Source organism: Amblyomma mixtum, chromosome 3 (assembly GCF_055824585.1).
Source record: "Amblyomma mixtum isolate Tamu chromosome 3, ASM5582458v1, whole genome shotgun sequence".
NCBI lineage: Eukaryota > Metazoa > Arthropoda > Arachnida > Ixodida > Ixodidae > Amblyomma > Amblyomma mixtum.
In genome coordinates this window covers 136,036,669-136,059,059 of record NC_143014.1, presented here as the reverse complement: position 1 = coordinate 136,059,059, position 22,391 = coordinate 136,036,669, and the positions used below count along the sequence as shown (strand labels likewise).

General features: G+C 43.6%; 1 protein-coding gene across 7 annotated transcripts in view; it reads left to right on the top strand.

Moving 5' to 3' along the window:
- The window catches only part of tna (Zinc finger MIZ domain-containing protein tonalli), a 273,408-nt gene extending 254,214 nt beyond the window's left edge, over positions 1-19,194 (top strand). For all 7 annotated transcript variants that reach the window (XM_089581282.1, XM_089581280.1, XM_089581281.1 and 4 more), the window contains 6 exons: positions 3,927-3,994; positions 4,470-4,627; positions 4,734-4,862; positions 7,266-7,567; positions 7,978-8,373; positions 13,582-19,194. In XM_089581282.1, the coding sequence (XP_089437408.1) occupies positions 3,927-3,994; positions 4,470-4,627; positions 4,734-4,862; positions 7,266-7,567; positions 7,978-8,373; positions 13,582-13,755 (1,227 nt within the window). In that variant the 3' untranslated portion in view covers positions 13,756-19,194. The remainder of the gene's footprint in view (positions 1-3,926; positions 3,995-4,469; positions 4,628-4,733; positions 4,863-7,265; positions 7,568-7,977; positions 8,374-13,581) is intronic.
- The last annotated feature ends 3,197 nt before the right edge of the window (positions 19,195-22,391 follow it).

Sequence of the window (22,391 nt, the reverse complement as noted above, 5' to 3'; positions counted from 1 at the left end):
TTTTTTTTCTGAAATATGCAAAATAATTGGCATCCTATTGGCCCATATCTGTGTGAAAAAAATAAAACTTCTATCGTGAATAGTATTCTTGCTACAAAATAATAACTGGAAACCCTGTAGTTGGGCTCCAGAGCGTGGTCGCCTGTGTTCCATGCCGGTTTCCATCGTTGCCGATGTCAGAACTGAATTCGGACGAAAAGGCGCTATCTTCAGACTTCCTGCTGCTTGGGCCATTGATAAAGTCACTCTCAGACAAAGCGAAGTCCTGAGATTTGCGACGTTTTAGAGTGCACATCTTGCATGTGGAGGCTGCCGAGAGACTTCGATGTTCGGATTGCGTTTAAATAATGTCGTCTTGCAAGAAAAAAAAGAGCTACACTGAAAGCGAAATTTTATTTGCCTAATTACAAGCCAGATGATGCAGCGTGCCTGCAAGCAGCGCGGAAGGCTCCGAAGTCAACCAGCGAAATTATCGTTGACGAGCAATGAGCGTGGTACAGGGTCTTCACAGCGCATTAAAAAAAATGCCACTTAGCGGGAAGAAAGAAAGGAAGAGAGAAAAGAAACAAAATGAAGGTCTATACACTAAAAGCAGTGATCATCGGCGAAACAAATATAGAAGCAAAGAGCTCCATTTTTTTTTTACCTCATTGGCACACATGCTATGCACAGTTGGTTGTAGTGGTTGGCTTGTTGACCTTGTTGGTATGAGTTTGTTAGCGTGCAAGTGTAGACAGCAACCAACTTCGAAAACGCTCATTCGGCAATGATACTTGAGGTGTTGAAAGACGCTTGGGACAATTTAGGCTAGTCGTACACATTCAGTTGCCAAAACAATGAAACGATGATGATGGCACTGACCCTCTCCAGTGGCAAGTTTGGACTTCCGGCTAAAGCTTTTTCAGGCTCCATTCCCATGCAAGAAGTTTGTAGGTCTTTTTGTAGGGCATGAATTCTTCTGGCAACTTCGTTATCAGCAAGGGTCCACAATTTGGATGTCGATCTACAGGACTCACCGAAGACTGCAAGTCATTATGTGTGTTACGCTGGATGTCCTTGGGGAATTTATTCGAGCTCCTTGTCGAATCGTGTAAAAATGTATAAATTCTGTGAGCTACGTTCTTAGGTCCTGATCTACCATGTTCATTAGGCTCTTCATGCGTCAGTAACTTTATGCAGGTACCTGATTCAACTTCTTTGGCTAGGCCACAAATTTCACACCAAGAAGAGGACACATCTTGTGTATGGCATCCTCCTCCAACTGAACCGTCTTCAAAACTTCGAGTAACAAGTCAAATGTCTGAAATTGAAAGGCCATCCTCTGCGAATATTCTAGAGTTTAGTTTGACAAGTGGCGCAAACTTTTGGCTTCTCTCTCTCACGGCGCCACTGCTGTTGACAAAGGCGAAATTGGGTGCTAATGTTATAATAGGCAAGAACCTGGTAGTGTCCTGGAGTGCGCAGTATGGAGAGGCTTTTTAGTTTTTTGCGAATATTCTAGAGTTCAGTGCCGCAAACTTTTGGCTTCTCTCTTTTATGGTGCCACTGCTGTTGACAAAGTCGAAATTGGGTGCTAATGCTTCATGATATAGGCAAGAACCTGGTAGCGTTCTGGAGTGCTCACTGTGGAGAGGCTTTTTTGTTCAAGACCTAAGAAGTGTTAGAAAGTATTGAACTTAACGCTGTAGTTCTTGGCATCTCTTTGTGAGAGGCTCCCAGTACTCTCCGCCGATACGTCTAATCCTTTTGTTCATGCGCTCGGCCGAATCCTAGCTGTTTCCACTGTAGATTAGCTTCCACTCATCAACAAGTAAAATTTGCTACTGATAACAAAAGCTTCCCTAGAATCAAGTTGGCTACCTACGCTTAGGTGCCCAGCCATACCAGCTATGCTCTTTGAAGAAGTTGACGAAGCCTTGCGGAGATATCTTCGTCGTTGTGGGTTTAGAATATCGGTGGCACTGTTTTGAGGGTCGCCTTAGCATTTTTGTGCATTAGAGAGGAAAGGAATAAGAGAAATCCTGGGTGAAAACAGCTATCGGCTAGCCTAAACATGCCCAGAAAGCAGGGAATTTCGGTTTTAACTGATTCCGTATTTCTTTTTTTACCGACAGATGTTTATCGGTGTTTTTCCGCTAACCATGAAAAGTACACCCACCGTCAAAAGTAAATGAAAGGTGACTCGTGAAAAAGTTCAATTTCTTGGAATCCAAAGGATAATGGTCGAGATTTATTGGTGCACTAGGTAATTCGCATAATCAAAATTAGGTTGCATATTATTCAGGAATGCATGAAATGATGGCGATGAAAAACTTTTTTCGCTAATATGTATTGCCTTCCATTTACTTTTGACAGCACCTGCTCATGGCCTACTTACAACCCAGCAAACCATTTATTATAGTAACTTCCTACTATGTTGCATTGCCAGATGCTTTTGAGGCATCTCAACTAGTGGTAATAGTGCGGGCATGTACCCTGAATTCACATTTGTAGAACATGGCAATGATATACATTTTTCTTGGCCTTCCAAGCATGATTAATGTTGTACACTCTGATCTTCAGTAGTTGCTCTGTGCCATACCATTGCAGCATACATTTCAAGGATGTGCTCATTGACTAGCTGAGAGCAATAAGAGAGCTGAATTGAGCAGAACTAAGGAAAATCTCCCTTGCTTTATCATAATGACTTCTGCATGTGGCAATGAAGCAGTATTTTATTCTGACCTGTGTTTTCTTTTTCTGATTTTTGGACTTGGTGGAACCTGGAAAATGGTCTGAATAATCGAACAGTCCAAAAAATCTGGCAACTTAAAAAAAAAAAAGGCTTTTCTGAGGAAAACCGGCTTTAAAAATCGCGAATTTCGCAGCTCCCCATGTTCCGCTTGCAAGCTATGTTATTAGACTGTATCTTGAGTCATAGTCATGCTTTTGTCATGTCCGCACCACCCCTGGTCATGCTACCGGACAGTCCGCAAGTCATGCTGTGAACGAAAGCATGCGTGGCACAAAGCTAGAGCAGTCAGTTTGTATGGTCAACAACGATCGCGAGCACCAAGAAGTAGCCCACGGGAAGGTGAGAGCGGATGTGAGTGCCTCTGAATGCGCCCACCTCCCTCCCCACACTCTCCCACATCTGCTGCCCTGCACCATGGGTGGCATTGTCCAAGCCACGCTGGACGCTGTAGCTGTCCCACTTTGAACTCAGTTGCGTGCTCTTTGTAATCCATCTCGATGGCAATGGAGAGTGTGCCATTATCTCTGATGGCAACGATGAAGAACGAATAAGCCTATCCATATCAGCCCATTTGATTGACTTCGTCAGTACCGTCAGTGCCCGCTGACTCCGTTTAAATCCAAGATGGCACATTTCATGGTGGCGGAGAATGGGTTGGTTGTGACTGAGATGCCCGCTTGCGTCTATATTAGACAAAAAAAAATGAACTTTCGTTTGAAAAGCGATCTCCACGGTATTGTTGGCGTCTATTTTTGTCCGAAAAATCGGAACTTTTGGACTTTTGGACTCCACAAAGTCCGAAATATCGGTTATAAAAATGTACATGTTCCTATTTGTTCCTATGGGGTGCGTGACAGTTCAGCAAAGTCCGAAATATCGTGCAAGTCTGAATTATTGGAGTCAGAAAAAATTTGTCGGCTACTATATGCATATTTTCTTCTCCATGGGGTACATTAAGTTTCTGAAAGTTCGTAAATTGCATTGTACACTAAAAACAACTCTTGCTGATGACTGTCCTCTTTTTTTATGTGTGTGCTGTATGAGTGCTAGTTGGCATTCTGGCATTGGTGCATGAAGAAACTCATTTGTTTAGTGCAGAAGCTTTGAAGTTTGAAGATATCAGTGTTGTGTTTATCACTTGTCATATTGCTAACTTGCTAATGATTGCTTGTCTTTCTTTTATGTGCCACAGTGCTTTGACTTGGAGTCGTACCTGCAACTGAACTGTGAGCGAGGCTCTTGGCGGTGCCCAGTGTGCAGGTAAGGAGGAGTTGTCCATACTTTTGGCTGGTTGTCTTTTTAGTTTATGCTAACACTGCATTGTGAAAAAAAAAAAATCTGCCACAATGGTTGTGGACATATTCCAAAATTTATTGCATTGCTGCAATTCAAGGGAGTGCAGTTAACACAGAATCCCTCTATTGGCAAAATGTGAGTGGTTGTGAGCAGATCTGTTGCTGCTGCTCATAGAATTGAATGTCTTAGATGTGTAGTGCTTCTTCTGTGTACCATTGCTTCCACCCTGTGTATCATTCATTGCTCTCATGGTGACAAGTGTTCACCATATACTAGAGGGGGCACAAATGGAACTCGAAGCATCATTGCTTGGAATATTGCTTTGAGGCGCTTATCATTTTGGGGAGGGAGGAGATTTTTTGGTCTTTTAAAGTGACCTCTGAAAGCTGTGGATTGCTGCCTTGGTGAAGCACTGTGGATGTGCACTGTTTGTATGCAGTAAAACGGCCATCCTTGAGGGGTTGGAGGTGGACCAGTACATGTGGGGAATCTTGACCAACCTGAGCAACTCTGATGTGGAGGAGGTCACCATTGATGCGACAGCCAGCTGGAAGCCTGTCACAATCAAGTCCATCAAGGAGGAGCATGATGGGACTGGTTAGTGGCTGCCTCTTATTATTCACTTAACCCAAGCGGCATCAATGTCTTTCTTGAAAGCAGGATTAGTAAATCTCATCTGGTTGCTTTTCCGTTTACTTTGCAGAGTCGTGCAGTGGTGGCAAGCGACTGAAAGCCATGTCCCCAAGCAGCATGACTATGCCCACCACAAGTAGTTGGGAGATGGGGCAGGGTCTCTCTCCCTACCCAGCGCTGCCTCCCCCTGACATGCAATGTAAGAATTTTTTAATTTTTTAATTAGGAACTGGTATAACGGGCACAGAACAACCTTATTTGAAGCTGCCATTTCTTTGTCTCTGAAGCTTTACCTCACTGCTTAGCACTGCTAACTTTCTGAAAAGTACAGCACATTCAGTGCTCTCGACACTTGGCCAATCATATGTTACGGTGCGCTGGTAAGCGATTCCTCCTCTTCTCTTATATAAGAAAAACCTATGAGCAGTGGCACATAATTTCAGCCATAAAAACTATTCTGGTGCATCAGAAGGCATGAACACCACTTTCCTCAAGGGGCAGTGGCACCAAATTGTTTGCTGTGTGTTCTTTCTTTGGAATGATGAGAGATTAGTTAACAGATCACCATGTTGGCTTCACTTGTGTTGGGTAAATAATTTATTGTTGAATTTCATCTCCCATATTGTTTCGGTTTCGATTTCAGCAGCCGAGGTGGCTATGTCATCACAAGTAGATCTGAGTGACATACAAAAACAGCAGCATAATACCAGCCTTTTGTTGTGTTAATTTGCACCGTTACGCCAGCCTAGCCCAGGAGGTGGAACGACAGCAAGTGAAGAAACACCTATGCATCAGTTTTATATGCCTCATGTGACCTCAGACCTACTTGTGACATCGTAGCCATTTTTTAACTGCTGAAACCAAAACCAGAGCAGCATTGGAGTAGAAATTCCTATTATAAATTACTTGCTGGGTGCAAACAAGCTGTGGTGAGTCTTGTTTTCTAATGTCTCAAGCAGCATTCCAATGTAAAAAAAATGCTCGACAAAAATTTGTTGTCCCTACCCTTCTAGCACCACTCTAAAAGTGTCTAATTTCTCCTGAGCAGAGGTGAGCTGTGATGGTATGGTTACAATGTTAAGATGAAAGCCCAATGCCACAGTGGGTACCGCCTGATTTCAAACATGACAGAAGACCTAGCAAAGTTGTAACTAGGTCGAGACAGTATCAGCCTCAATTTTTTTAGGTATAAATGGAACCTGGCGCCGTTCATAAGTCTGCTGTTCTAGGCTTGAGAATAGGCAGTACTGTCTTCGCGCATTCTGTAAGTTTAGAGATAGTGTGACAGAAGCTGCCATAGTTGTGGACAACTAACTAGTGAATGGTAGCTTCGTCAATGAGAACCCACGCTCCCATTTATCTTTTCTGCTGCAGAGCTTTTTGTAAAAACATTGAATCACCTTATTGACATGTGTCCTCTCCAACCCAAAATATTGGTATCTTCTGGCTTATAGATTTTCTTTGCTTTTGAAAGGAAACTGATTTTAGACCATCATTGAAGATGAAGGCAGTATATATCAAGGCAGCTGAAAGTGATTCCATTCATTGTTTTGCTGTGTGTTCTCAACAGTAGGAGAGATACATGGAGAAGTACGTGATATCTTAACATGCTTCTTGAAAGGGACTTAGATTGTATACTCTCACAAGAAGGCTAGAGAAAAAAGTATGTCTAAGTTAGCGAATTGGAAAAAACAGCACAATGAAAGACAACACAAGAGAAGGACAAAACACACAGCGCTGGTGTTTTGTCCTTCTCTTGTGTCGTCTTTCATTGTGCTGTTTTTTCCAATTCGGAAAACATGTACCAACCAGCCCGTATTTGCCATCTGCTAAGTTAGCTGTACAGAAGCATTTGAAAACGTTAAGTCAAAATAATTTATACAGTGTCAGTAATTGGAGTTTGGCAATCTGCCTTTCATGGCTTGGCACAATATTCTCAGTGCCTCTGTGGTGTTTACAGCTGGTACTATTTAATAATGGAATTCGGTGCCTTAACTATATTAAAAGTAACAGCTGTCGAAGATTACAGAGTCAAATATTGCTCAAAAATGTTTCCACTTTCAAACAGGTGGTGCAGTTTTCAAGTGGGATAGCACTGGCACGGAGGTGTCATGTGCAGCACTTCTTATTAAATTATCGTGCACATGCTGTTGCATGAGAGCTTGTAAAAATGAAGTAGTATTTCAAGTTTGAAAACCAGAGCTCTGCACTTGCAATTTTGTTATTTGTTTCTGGCACTGCTCTGTAGGATGTAGTGAGTAGAAAAAAAATTTATGTGGCAGGATAGGTGTAATAGGGATACAGTGTAAATCCTGCACATGTAAGATCTCCATAGGACATAGTGTACATTATTTGGAATTGAGCATTCAATAAATTGAATATTAATGCTGACAACGGTTCATAAAAAATACTGACAAATATAGAGCACTTGCACATGCATTGCCATTTGTGTGAAAATTTGTTTTTTTTGGTCAAGCACTAAACTGTTGTCATCGGTATTCATTGGGCTAGAGAAAAGATTTTCTTTTAACAATTTACATCTACATTTAAACTCTGCATGCAAAAGGTAACATCTTGGGATTTTTATCTCTTCTTTGTTCAGCGATTGTGAATGGACCAAACATGGCTAATGGGCCTGTCATGCCTGGTGGCCCTGTGATGCCCAGCGGTGCTGGTATGCCCAATGGACCAGTCATGGCTGGTGGTCCCAATATGCCCAATGGACCAGTCATGGGAAACGGGTCTGGCATGCCTAATGGAATGGGCTATGGCAGTCGCAACGGAGGCTTCGACTTTCAATCTCAGGCGTCAGACTTCGGCAGCCCCCTCTCTCACTTAAATGATAGTGTGGCCTCCCTAGACCACCTGGCAGCCATGGAGAAGTCACTGAATCATCACGAACAGGTGACAGAATTCATTGTTTTCTTTGTAAATAGTTGCTTTTACTTTATAGATATCACTTCTTCAATGGTAGTGGTGAACCAAATGTTATTTATAATGTTATAAATGTCACAAATATCATAAGCACCAATCCTAACCAGCTAGTTTGCTGGACTCTTGCTGAATTCGACAGTGAGACCTACGAGTTGCATGTCACAGCAGAAAAGGAGAATTGTGATGCTATTCTACTAGGTAATGTTTCGACAAGAGGACTCGTCTTTGTCTGGCCCACTTGAAGGCAGGTCCTTTTGTGAAAACGTTGGCTGGTGGACTGAGGCTCCCCTTCCAACCCTTAATCACATTGTTTTGTATTGTTAAGAATCCCATTTCTCTACCGTGGATCTCTTATGTGTTGTTATGCTTGTCTTTTGCAGCAAATGATGCCAATGTCCAACCACCACCCAGACCCTCCAGCACCGCAGGGAGCCTCATCAGGTCGCCACCCAGGCAGTGGTGGGCCAGCATCTCAGAACGCTGGAAGCAACGCTCCTGGAACGCCCAGCACGTCTGGTGGCGGCAACACCCCAGTGTCCAGCCAGCCACAAGCACCCCCACAGCAGCAGCAACCGCCTCTGTCGGTGGGGAGCAATGGGCCCCAGACTCCGCACACCCCCCACACTCCTCATACGCCAGGAGGTCCACCAAGTGTGCCCCCACAGGGACTAGAAGGCAGTGGGGGGCCAGACAGCTTGGCTCCAGACCTCAGCGAGTTGAGCTTTGATCCTGCAGCAGTCATTGATGGCGAGGGCCAGGGACAGGAGGGTCTCAATGTGAGTGGGCCAACCTCTTGTTTTGACACACACAGGTGCTCACTAAGCAACTATTTTGACTAGGCTTGAGCTGATGCGAGTAGTAACACAATAAATTTGACATCATGCTTGTTTACAAGGCTGCTCGCAGTCATTGAATACTTAATAAAACTGGATTTGATTGGTCTTCCGACCAGTTGGCAGTGGTTTGCTTTCTTATGTACAAGGAAGGGCAAGGTAGCCTTGACTGGTGGGCATTCTGGGTAGCTCTGTTACATCTTTGCATGCAGTTCTGCGTCAGAGAAGCTAGTGAGGGCCTCTGCGAGAGATGGACTGTGATTACTCTGCGACAACTTTTCTTGGAAATGCAGCCTAAGCTACAAAACTGATGCATGCCTCTTTTCCTATGCAGTAGAATACAGTCCTTGTTTGCAATCAGTTTTTTCCTCGTAAAACACAGTATTGGTCAAATGTTTAGGGGAATCCCCCAAGGTGGATTAGATTTGTAATAAGGGAGTAATTACTCACTGACATCCACCCAAGTGCAGCCATACGGCTACAAAGGAAAGCTATACAGCTTTCTCAGAAACTTCGTAGTTAAAGAAAAATCTGTCCTGGTCCGGGGTTCGAACCTGGGACCACCGCTACACCGCTTGGCTGCGCTCTGGTGGATGTCAATGAGTAATTACTCCCTTATTACAAAACACAGTATGTTTCTAATACTCATTATTTAAGGTGTATTTCTATCATGCCCCACATGGGGCAAATGTTAAAGCAGACGTTTGTGTGTACTGTGCAACACCATGTACTCTGGGCACCCGAACAGCTGTGCGTGGCAGGGCTGTGTCGGGGGAAAAGTGGATCCTGGTGGTTGAGTCAATGCAGAGTGTTTGGACAATTAAGGTCCCTCAGTGGAGGCAGCTCACCACTTTGGCCCCAGCTTCCTGTAGACGGCACCTCAGGCCTAACTCATCTGGGGGAAATCAGTAGTCTCCTTTTCCTGTCTCCTTCTCCCCTCTTGGTTTTTCCATTTTTTCTGGTGGCTAGGGTTAACCTGCTCTGGAGTAACTACTCTGAAGAGGGCAAATACGGGCTGATTGGTACATTTTTGAAGAACTGAATAAAACAGTGCAATGGAAGACATGACAAGAAAAGGACAAACACCAGTGCTGTCTTCCTTCTCTTGTGTCGTCTTTCGTTGTGCTGTTTTATTCAGTTGTTCAATAACTACCCTGAGTTGCCCCATGTGTGGTTCTAGTTAGGGTGTACAGCTGGTGTGGGCAGGACTTGCTTGTAAGTTCCTGTCCCATCCTCTGTTGGGCTCCATGGTAGGTGGCTGGCACTGTGACCGGAACACAAATTTTTTTATGACTCCTCTCCTATCCTAGAATGATTGCTCTTTCATAAGAGGGCGGAATGAAGCAGCGAACTTCTTTCACAAATGAAAAGTAACATTTCTCAAATTCCACATCATATCATCCATAGCGAAGTAGAAGGAATGCAAGCAAGAATCCTTTCTCCTTTCCTTGTATCAAAGTGCTTGACAGATGCTTCAGGTCTTGGCTACAAGGTATTTAAAATGGCCAGTGGCGACTTACTGCTCAAACTGCATGACACTGGGCAGTACTCAAAACTCGCAAACATCCTGTCCACAGAGGACATCCCTGTCTCCACACTAGCACGTTGCCTGACACTATTGAAGTGTTATATTTCAAAGTAAATGTAAGACCATACCTTCCCAACTCCCGCAGATGTTTCAATTGCCAGAGGTTTGGCCACTGCTTGCAGAGTTGTTGCGGCTGCAAAACTTGTGCAGAATGCGCTTCGATTTCACGCTTCAGAGTATTACCTTTTTGAGGAATGTAATGCTGCCCTGCGCTGCGCAAAGTGTGGAGACAGGGCGTGTCTGTCCTGGAAGAAAAAAAAGTAGTCGCTCTAAAGTCAATGGAAAACATTTCATTTAATGAAGCAAGAAGGTGAGTTGCTCTGACAGACACGTTCTCCTTCACTGCAAAATCAAAATTTGCCGATATGGTGCACGGGCGTGGCATGCCGCATTAAGCTTCAGCACTTGTCCAGGCTACATGCAGTTAACCTGTGAAAGGGTCATCTGCGTCCCAGGTTGGAGTAGCTAATACTTCGCCAGCCCCAAAGCAGGCTGCGCAGACCCCCAGGTTGGTGGGCCTCAAGGCCTCTTCCCACTGGTTGAATTCCAACTGGAACATCCACGTGCCTTCTACGCGGTCATCCAGCACCTCTGAAGAGGTGATGGACATATCCCAAGACAGCTTTGTGCTGACCACATTGGATAGACAGCAGGACTCGTTGGATCGATCAAAAAAAAAAAGAGAGACCCCGAGTCATGGGCCCAAAATCAAGTTAATCTAGATTTCACTCCATAGATGGACGACATTAAGATATCTTTCATAATACAATGGAACTGTAGAGGACTTTTAAATAATTATAATGACATAAAAGACATCTTAAACTCAATTTCTCCGGTTGCTTTTCATCTATGGAAAACAATTTAGACCCTCGGCACACAAATGTGCTTAAGAAATGTACTGTCTTCCGTCGGGGCCGAGAGGAGGCAAGCAGGCTCTCGGAAGGCGTAGCCATCATTGTTAAACCTGGTGTAGCAGCTCATCAGCTGAAACTGAAGGTAGATTCGAAGCCTTAGTAGCCACTGCAGTTACTTACAAAACAATTGCACTCTGCTCCATACATCTTGATCCGCACTTCAAAGTAAGACTCCATGAGTTAGAGAAGCTTTTAGAACAGTTAGCAGAGCTGTACCTGGTAGTTGAAAATTTTAATGCACACTGCTGTTTTTGGAGCAGTGAGAAAACTAATGCCAGAGGTCAAATAATAGAGGATTTTATCCTGTCTAGCAACGTCTGTTTGTTGAACTCTGGTAAACCTACATACCGTTTTCCGACCTCGGGGAGAATGAGCTGTTTAGATATGTCTTTTAGTTCACCGTCCATTTTTAGCAATTTTAAAAGGATGTTTTAGACAACCCATACAGGAGTGAGTGACCACCTGCCAGTTTTTATCAGCTTATCATCCTCACCTGCAGTCATCCCAAATTAACCACGACATTGGAAGCTGCATTTAGTGGACTGGGCAACCTTGCCTTACAATCTTTTTTGATATGGAGAAGGCATACGACACAACATGGAGGTTTGGGATTCTTCGTGACTTAGCAGAGTTTGGCATCCGTGGGAGAATGCTGAAATATGTGAGCGACTTTCTGTCTAACCGTTTATTTCAAGTTCATCTTGGTGCTACCCTCTCGAAGAATTTCACTCAGAATGGTGTGCTCAGGGGTGCATTTTAAGTACTATACTACACTGTGCACAGTAAAAACAAATCCCTTAGCCAGAATAATTCCACAGTCCATTGTGTATTCACTCTGCATCAGTGACCTTCAAATTGCATGCACCGTGTGAGAGACAAATACATTTCACATTAAACAAACTAGCAGTTCAGGTAGACAGAAATGGATTTAGGTTTTCCCCACAAAAAAACAGTTGCTGTTCTTTACTCGCTCCAAAGAGGCTTGCAGATTGATCCCACTCTCCACTTGAACGAAACCACACTTCCAGTAAAACAAGAACACAAACTTTTCGGCCTACTGCAAATAAACACCCTCAAAAAGAAAGCCACCCAGCCCCTGATTATACTCAAAATACTGTCAGGAAAACACTGGGGCTCCAATAGGATGTGCCTATTGCACATCTATCGCTCTGTAGCACACTCTTCCTTAGACAGTGGATGCATAGTGTATGGGTTTGTGAGGTCATCGTACCTTAAAAGGCTGGATCCGGTATAAAACCTAAGTTTGCATCTTTCAACTGGGGTATACAGTACATTCCCTCCAATTGTCTTAACATAGAAAAAAATGAACCGTCCCTCACAGGCAGGAGAGCAATGCTTACCTGTGCATACGTACTGAAAATAAGGACCTGCCAAAACATCTGTGTTATCCTATAGTTACTAAATGCACATCCTGAACACTTTAACAACAAACCCCAAGCAGTCAGACCACTCCTTCTTTACTTTGAAGAAAAATGGCATGAAATAAACATACTGGACGCACTTCCCGATGTTGCCCGGAGATGTTGCCCGATGTTACCCAGACCACTACCACCGTGGTACACTTTTCCTGCTGTATGCAATTTTACATTGACACAAATTCACGAAAAGCAAACCTCACAGGAGCATATACAGCTTGAGTTTTTTGCAGTAAGTGAAAAGTACGAGAAGTACACAAATTTCTACACAGATGCTTCTGAAATAGCACTCTTCATTGTGAGTGTGGTAATACAAGGCAAATGGGAGAAAGTAGTCAGGTTGCCTCAGTGCACTTCAATTTTCACAACTGAATTCTACGCCATTGCTGTAGCTGTAGAAAAAACAAAGAAGAAAACATTGAGAACAGTGTTATCTATACTGACTCCCTCAGCTTAATTACAGCACTTAACTCCAGAAATGCAGTTCAACCCATAATAGGAGGCACAATACATAATATAATAAAAGCTGATGCACAAGGACATACGGTAAAGTTGTTAAATCTGTAGTCATGTGGGAATCAGTAACGAGTGTGCCGCTGCATGTGCCATACTTGCATGTAATGGTAAAGTACAAGTAAACATATCTCATAAAGACTACATGAAGTTTGTATGAAATAAACTAGAGCAAAATGGCAGGGACAACGAATTTAAAAACAAGCTGCACTTTGTAAATCCTGTTCTGGGTGAAGGGAAGACCTGTAGGCAACAGGAACTTGTTATAGAAGTAATTTTATGTCGTCTTTGCATTGGACACATGTGCGCACACATGCAAACACATATGCATGCACACACACACACAAACACAGCTGAAATGGTTGATTGGGAAAGGTCTGTTCAGTTTTCTATTCTCGTTTTCCGGGAGCATGAGGGTTTTAAGCAGTCTTCAGAAAATATTGGGCACATGTACTCCCATGCTTAGGCTTAGATTCTGATGTGGCATATTACCGTATAGTATTCTTGGAGAGTATAAATGCTGTGGGCCTGCAGCCAAAATTGGTAGGGGCGTCTCTCATAGCATTAGTCGCTTTGGGACGTTAAACCCCATAAACCAAAACAAACCAAAATTGGTAGGGTTGGGTTGCCTAGCATGGAGCCAAGGAATAATAACTTCACCAAGCTTAGTTGTTTCTTTTTTTTGCTTGTTTGCTTTCAGTTGCTCCCGGAGAGCTGTGTCGATGCCATGGAACTGCTTTCATACCTCGACCCACCCGACCTAGGAGGTGGCACAGGTAGCACCGGCAGCAGCCATGCTGGCCCAGCTTCCAGTTCAGCCACAGCTGGCAGCACACCAGCTAACGACGATCTCCTTGCTCTGTTCGAGCCCTGACTCGTGTGATGAGTGAACTGCCTTGTGTGTCCAAACAGAGCCCACACCGTAGAGACAGCATCTGGTGGCATGCGTTTAGCTTGGCGGTTTTCAGCATATTGTGATGCAGTTCAATGCTGACGCGGCTGTGACATTCACTGTGCGTTTCTGCTGACCACCATGCAAACACAGATTTCGAAACTGTGTGTGTGTGTACATGAGAACACCAAAGATACAGGAGCTTCTAGGAGAAGAAAGCTCAACTTTGCACCACTTGTGATTGCGTGGGTGTATGGCTGGTTGTTCAGCAACTACAAAATCATCGAAATCAACTTGGAACATTTTGGAATTCACCCAATTTGGACACTTGCTCTTATGGGTTGCCAAAAAATTATCATTGCAACTTTGTTTTATTAGAGATTTGAGGAAGAGATGCTCTGCTTGAAGACAGTACTACTCCATGCATCAGATGGCCTGTTCAGTGGAGGAGCTGACTACATACTGAGAGTACTTGTGACCTGTCTCACACTGTGGCCATCAACAAACGATTGGGTGCCGTGGGCACAACCTGACATCCTGTGACACCATACCTGTCAGGGTGCTGGCGCCAGTGTAGCCTGGACACTTTGCTTTGCGCGTGTGCTTCACTGTCCGTGATGCTAGGCTAGCCATCCCAAGCCAAATGTATTGCGTATGTCATGATGCTGGCAAGAAATCTCAGCTACTGAAGTGCTCTGCACACGGCCAGGACATCGATCCTTTGCCACCATTACCTCATGTTGTACAGAAGCCCGTCTTGACTGGTGGCCGGGGGCATTAACTGAAGGGCGTGCAGAAACTGGAGGCATGGCTGCAATCTCAACGCCCAGTATGCAACCCACTGTCTCATCGTGGGAAAGAAAGCAACGCACAGGTCCTCACTCGTGCTCCACCTGACGGCAACAGAGACGGTCAGAACACTACTGTGACTTTGTAAATACGGTTTTATGGCACATTCTTCGTGTCTCATACTTGAAATTCCTCGCAAAATCCTGGTATGTTGTGTATGCTTGTGTGAGCCTTGTCCCTGAATGTTGTACAGCATGTGGTTTTTGTTTGTGTGTCCTTGCCAGCTGTTTTTATGTTTCTTGAGCCCTCAAGTATATATACATATACATATTATATATATAAATATTATAAATAAAAAAATATATATACTATTTATTTTAAGTGTGAGCTTGTGTGTGCCGCCGCCTCCTTGTTTTTTGGGGGGCATAGTCGCCACTACATGTTACCGCCAGCACATCTTAAACGTCAGTGTTCTCGCAGCGCTGGCCCATGCACATTTCACGTAGGCTTTTGCTTGCAGTCTCCCAAGGTAGGCATCTGGCAGCAGTAAAGACCGGTGCACAGTCCTCTTTTAATTTTCTCATCTGTGGTGGCTATTTCATGGCTGTTTTTTTTTATGTTCAGCTGCTCTGAATCGGCTTACAGTTTCATTTTTGTGTCGGTAATGTTACTAGTGAAATGCATGAAAATGCTGAATTTTGGTGCTGCCAGCACAGACAGATCTCTGAGCTGATAAAAGTGTTTCTTTGCTTATGTTAAAAAGTTTTGCATGGTGTTCATTTGCTACGATTGGAAGCTATGGCATATATTTGGTATTAAAGAAGTTAGTTGTGAGGCTATTGCCTACTTGTGGTTTATCGTATCACTAATCTGTGCTAGATTGTTAGTACTGCTTGAAGTACTGAGTGTTGTGCTCTTGCTGGACTGTTATTTTTACAAGTTCAGGCCTGTACCAATCCTTTCCTGCCAATTGTCTAAATGATAGTCCTGGCTACTATATATGCACTACGTGTGTGTCATGCAAGCCAGTGATTGCTTTTGAAACAGGCTGCTAGCACCATCTTTTACCATGGCTGCCACACATTTTGTAAATGCTGGATATTTCCTTGATCATTTGTTGCTATGTAAACATGATTGAATTTGTGATATCTGAAACCTTAGGTTTTAATCTCTTCGTTGAAGTACTTAATTTGTCCAAGTACCTGATTCTTCTGGGGCAAAATGTCATTATTTTCATGGCACAAGAAATTTTCTAGACACAGATAAGTGTCTTCAGCCAATCACGACAGCATGTAAAAATTTTTGATGCTCTTTTGTTAGGCCTTCATAAGTACTGTAGTATTAATAAGAACTTTCTTGTTTTATTCAGAACACTGTGTAAATGCATTTGAAAGTTACAGGCACGTGCCTGGCTAAGTTACAAATGGTTGACATATGATTCATTTTTTCATCTCACTGTTACGCTGAACATGCTTATCAGGGTTGCAGAGTGGTATTAGATCTCTGAGCAAGCACTGCGCTCTCTTGAGGATGGCTGGAAGTGTTATAATGCCTGAAGGTGGTTGAAGCTCACTCTCTTCTACTTTAGATGGTGAGATATGCAGGAGTTCATAATGTGGGCACTTCTCAAAATTTGTTAGTAAATATTAAGTCAGCTGCAGCTAGAAAACTTACCAGTGAGTGCTAAGCATGCCTTGTGTACCTGCTGGCCAAATTCTTCATGAATGAAAATAATTTTTAGCTTATGTTCGGGCTTGAAAGATGGAACCATTGAAATACATGGAAAGGATGTACAGCAGCTACCTTTTTACTGACACACTGCAGCCCTGGTATGTGATGAAGGTAGCTTGCAATATGAAAGGAACCCTACCATGTTTCAGCCTCAGTCTTCTATATGGTGTCTTCTTGTCAGAAAGGTTGATTTCTCTGCCTGGGAAGGAACACAAGTTCTTGTGATTCATACCTTTGTGCATATCAGATTGTATCCACTTGCAGCCAAGTTTTTGTTACCTAAGCAAATCAGTAAATTTGACCTGAAGCTCATGGTTCTTGGTTAACTGTGTCTTGCTGCCATGCAGTACTGACAATCACTCAGTCTAATGTCCTTCAGCAGATAAAAAATTGTGTCTATCATAGAGTCATAGCCATGCTTCAGTTGCTAAAGAAAGTTTCATTTTGCAGCATCGCTTTTCAGCTGTCCTGCAGGAGTGACCTGAAGGGATTTGTCGCCTCCGCCTAGATGTAGCATCTTGTTGAACTCGTCTTTCTCATTGCTGCCAGGGGAAGACCTCCCCAGACCCGTTATACCTCAGAACGTGCACAGCATGCAAAGCACACAAAGTGTTCCTCTCTTGTCTCGCAGTAGGTGTGCTGTCCCTGTATATACTGTAATGTTCAGCACAGGGCGGAAAACCATGTGTATTTCAGCCTGGCGGGTGCAGTGTCCTGTGTTGTGCTCCAAAGCAGTGTAGGTTGCAGTGATGCAATTCTCTTTTTCTGTAGCCTAGTGATATTCCTAGATTGCATTGTAGAAAACGTGCGCTATGAAAATTGCCACGTGTATGTGATGGCTGCTACTGTTGCAATGACATAGCCTGTTGAAAAAGAGCTACTCGTGTCTGGCTTATTGATGGACCACAGCAACGAAAATTTTCTATTGAGCTCTATCCTTGAATATCAAAGTCCTTAGATGCTTAAAAATAAAACGTGATGAGAGTGCTTGTTTGGCCAGATCCTTTGAAACTAACCGGGAGAAGCAAGATGGGAGGTGTGAGACAAGAAGTGAAGGTTGACTGGCATCAGTTATGTATAATACCTAACTTGGGCAGCAAGAACAACAAAGGACATGGTGTGTGGTGCTTGTGCTTTGTCTTTCACTCTCCACTTAGTCTGTGCTGTGTATGCTTGGAAATAGCTATGGATCTTGTATCGATGGTCTGAAAAACAAATAAGGTGGTGTAAACTTCACAGAATGCTGGAACGAGCCGAGGGGTAATGGTGGGCAAGAGCCTGAGCACTTGGCTCTTTGCTGCTATGGTAACAAGATTATTAGAAAGATGCACATCCCTGCAGCATACCTGATGCAATCTGCCCCCTCTGGTACTGCCTACTGTTTTGTGCAGCGTGCCATGGGGAGACTACCAGCATGACTTTGCAACATGGCAGCCGGCTTTCGCAGCATTCTTTTTGTCTTCCCTCACGAAGCACATGTGCATACCAACACTTTCTCCACCTATTATTTGTTTTTGCAACTTGTACATATTGTAAAGTGCTTGCAGCGCAAAATCAAGCCTGAAGCCCTCGTCGGCAATGCTGCTAGACGTTCACTTGCAGAAGTGCTCCAACCAGCCCTAATGCCTCCTTGCACTATGAAAATAACAACCTGTATTTAAACATGCCCCTGTTACATCCTTAGATGCTTGCTTATGTGTCGTCTGCTTCATGTCTCTTGTACAGGTCTATCTTCATGGGTAGTATAAAGAAAAAAAAAAATCATTTCCAACATTGCTGTTTATTTTCTTTGTGTGAACAGTTTTGTTTTCTCCAGAAATGTTGCTTAGTCAATGAATAATAGTAAATATGCGAAAGCCTTGATGTCAGCAGGCTGACTGACTACAAGGATATTCAAAAGGCAGGTGAAGTTTGACAGCATGCATTGAAACAAATGCATGCTGCAAGTTTTTAAACTGTAAAGATTAAAAATGAGTCGCAAGGTCAGGTATTAGATGCTTGCCTATATGTGTTGGCAGAATACATATGTTATGATCCAAATTTTTTGTGCTCTTTTTGGGTTTTTGAAACTGCCTTATGTTACATTGCTCATGCTACAGCTTCAATATTAATGTTGGTGGACACTTTAACTGGCCAGTTGTGCCAGCAAAAAGAATGAGTGCTAATTGTAGAGCACACTTGCATTCAGCCATTGGTTGGCCCTGATGCCAGCAGGAAGTCTTCAGCCCCAGGCATGGCAAAGTGGCCTGTTGAGGCATTTTTGCCGACAGCAGCTACTGGTTGATCAAACGACATCACTGCATTGCATCGAACTGCATTGCATCACTGTTACACAGTGCTTTCCTGTGCTTTTGTTGTTTTGCTTAGAGAAAGCACGAACAGAATGAAGTGCTGCTTCTTCCTCTTCCTTTGGCTGGGGAGCACAATGTGTCTGTGCTCTTTACTTCAGAGGTCAAGAAAAGTGGGCTATAGTTTCGTGAAGGCAGAGATGCGCAACATACGTCATATCAAACAGTTCCTATATGCATAAAGCACAGTTTTGGATCCGGTGATGGCAGGGGACATTGCAACGAAACATCCTCCTCTCTATTGTTTCATGCCAGCACAGAGGAGGGAAACGCGACAGGGAGGCATTCCCTTTGCGCACGCAGTGTCTTCCTTTTTTCTTTTTTTATTTTCATGCTTTATATTTTTGGCAGATCATTCGGTCTCATGTGCGAAGGTATGGCCTGTTGACTTCTCATTTTCCATTCTTTTTCCATTGCTCGAGTGGCGCCTTTAGGGTGACAGCAGCAGCGTTCATTGATAGAGTTCTTGTCCATACCATTTCATGTTCTTCTGTTTGTCATATTTCTAGTGTAGATATCCATATTTATACAATAAAATGTTTATATAACACAACCGTCTCGTGGGATGTCTGTACTGAGGCGCAGCGCAGCTTGCGAGTGGCGTCTCTCGACTATAGCACACTTGAATGGCTGACAGGAAAACAATGGATGACAAAAAAAGATAAGGCCATCCGGCGGCGGCAAAACTGCTATTGCTAGTTTGAAGCTGACACATTGAGCACAAACGTTTTGTAGATATCTTTAAACATATAGAACTTTTGAACAGGTCCGAATGGTTTCTGAACTTGTATACGTCTTGTAGATGTAGCCGGCGTTTCTCAGCATCTCGGTCGCCTGTGAATTACATTGTATGTAACATGCGCAAAATACCCTAGTGGAACATGAGGGCATATTCATCTATACATCGTAGCATTTGGTAGTGATATTAAATGGACATAATGAAGAGGAAAGTGCATGGGCCTGTCAGCCAACAGGCCGGTTACTAAAGAGATTTAGATACCGGAGACGTAAGAGCAGTTGCGAGTACGTGGCTGGGTAAGACCACTGCGCGTGCGCAACAGGCGTACGTAAAACCGGTATACGTATCCGCTGGTACTTCTCCGGTATGCTGAATAGCGGGTTTTAGCACCGCCGTACAGTAAACAACTACGGCAACTGCTACCGCACGGCAAATGTGGCTAGGCAAGCCTGGTATGGCTAACAGCGCCCCTCGCATTTAACTCATCTACCCACTATCAACCCTGGCAATTGTCCCTCTCCAGTCCCAGGTGCGTGCGGAAAGAAGTGAAAGGTGATTAAAACATTACACGCATCGCGTCGAAGCCACCGGGCAGGTCGACTATGACTGCGTGTAATTCCCACGTTTATGCCGTCAAATGTATGCTAGTGGCGCACCGCTGATCACCAAAGTTATCAACGAATTTTGTGACTATATATTCATTCTGCATGCGGCACAATTAAAAAAGACTTGCCTGCGATGCAAGCAATCAGATTAGGGTGGTCATTACTATCCTACCGCCAAAAGGCATGAAACTAGCAGCGCGATAAACCGCATACATCTTTGAGACATCACGTACGATGCTGTATAAAAGTCTACGTACTACATTGCCCCTAGGTAACATAAAGGAGCTCCACTTGTAAACCTTTTGAAGCAATAAAAAATCGTTTTAAGGATTGAAAGGCGCTGTCTCACTTCTGGGTGGACACCTCAACCGCACCGTTAGGGAAGAGATAAAATTGGGAGTGAAAGAAGATAGAGAGAATGAGGCCGTAATGGAGGGCTCAGGAATAATTTCGACCACAAGGGGATCGATCTTTAACGCGGACTGACATCGCGCTGCACAAAGGCGCCTTTATTATTTTTTCAGCGCTTAATTCGCCTTCATCGAAATGCAGCCGCGGCGGTCGGGTTCGAACCCACCTGGCCGCACCGTTCACTAACCGTTTTGCAGCGATGTCTGGTACAACGTTCCACAGGGGAAAAAAACTGATTTTGAGAAAAGGAAAGGCGCAGTAACTGTCTCACTTCTCGGTGGACACCTCAATCGCGCGCCTTGAGGGAAGGAATGAAGGAGGGAGTGAAAAAGCGCATATGGGCGTGTTTGAGAAACAACACAGCACACGGACGCCCGTTGTATTCATTCATCCATATGCGTACGGTGTGAGATTGGCTATCAGGAAATGAAAGGCACGGTAACTGCAGTCTCACCTCTCTGTGGACACCTCAACCGCATCGTGAAGGAAGAGAAGGGTGTGGGAGTGAAAGAAAAAAGAGAAAGAGGTGCCGTAGTGGAGGGCTCCGGAATAATTTTGATCACCCAGGAGTCTTTAATGTGAACTGACATCGCACCGCACATTGACGCCTTTTAAGTGCGTTTCGCCGCCATCGAAACGCGGTCGCTGCGGCCGGGTTCGAACCGAGAGACGCACCCAGACAACACCAAACGTTCTGAGGACATCCTCAAACGGCCAGAGCGTCCTCATCCTGAACAGGACATTCTGAGTACCTTTGCAGCGCGTCATGACTAGATGTCCTCATGAGAATGTCATCAGTTGGTACTTTGATGAAAATTCATCAAACGTCCTACAATCGTCATATCGCAGGACTATATTGTGGAACTGAACTGAGATCAAACCAGCTTTATCTCTCGCTATCGGCTCTCATTACTCAAAAACTGCAGGTTTATTCAAATATATGTGTCTACAATAGTGGCATAATAAAGGAAACCAATGTGACACAATAAATTATATGCCTTGAAGAGATACTCACGGCAGAATGTCTGAGCATTCGGACGTGAGCACCCTGAGGTCATACTCGGTACGTGTTTGCTTTGTCTGGGCATAGCTACCCAAACAGCATCGATCGGACATTAAAGTAACGTTATATTAACGTTATGTAAGTTACGTTAACACGATATGCTGCATTTTAACATTGCAGTAATGTTAAAAATGAACAAATAACGTTATACGTTGTACCAGAAACGTCAGTTTAACATTCTTAGTGTACATTATTACAATGCTCCCTTTGAAATGTTACTATAATGTTATAAATTAACAAATAATGTTATGTGTTGCATAGTAAATATTAGTTTAACGTTCCAAATAAACGTTGTTTTAATATGGAAAATACATTACAAGCACAGGGTTCCAGAACTTTTCCGACTATTCTTTGCAGTAAACATGTTTTTCAACTTGCAGTACTTTGCAACTAAAGCTCTTTCCATAGATTGCATGCACAGACCCATTATTTTGCCACAAAGTTTTGCTTATTACCCATTCGCCACTATCGTGCATGGGATTCCCCTCAGGGACTGCCATATAAGCTAGACTAGTACTGTATGAGGTGCATTTTCTACTGCATTGTGGAGCTCAAGTGTAGCACCCGTTGTTGGTCCTTGCTACGCGTTGTGGTGTTGTGAAGCTTATCAAATGACGGGCCTGTATGCTAGTGCAGGGCATATGCTGAACCGTTTTCAAGAATGCTACGTTAATGCTACATTTATGTTTTATAAAATATTTCATTGTTGTTGGGGAAAGGTTATTCAACATTTGTTTGTAATATATTATAAACACGTTAGAAAGGACATTAAAACATTGAAATAACATTTGATCAAAACAAAAATGCAACATTATCCTAACGTTTTGGTGTTGCCTAAGAGGGACTGAAGGAGAGAGAGTCACGACGGCAAGAACGTCGTTATTTTGTTGGAACCATATGGGATTGGCATTCTGGCCAGTAAGTGTGCGTGT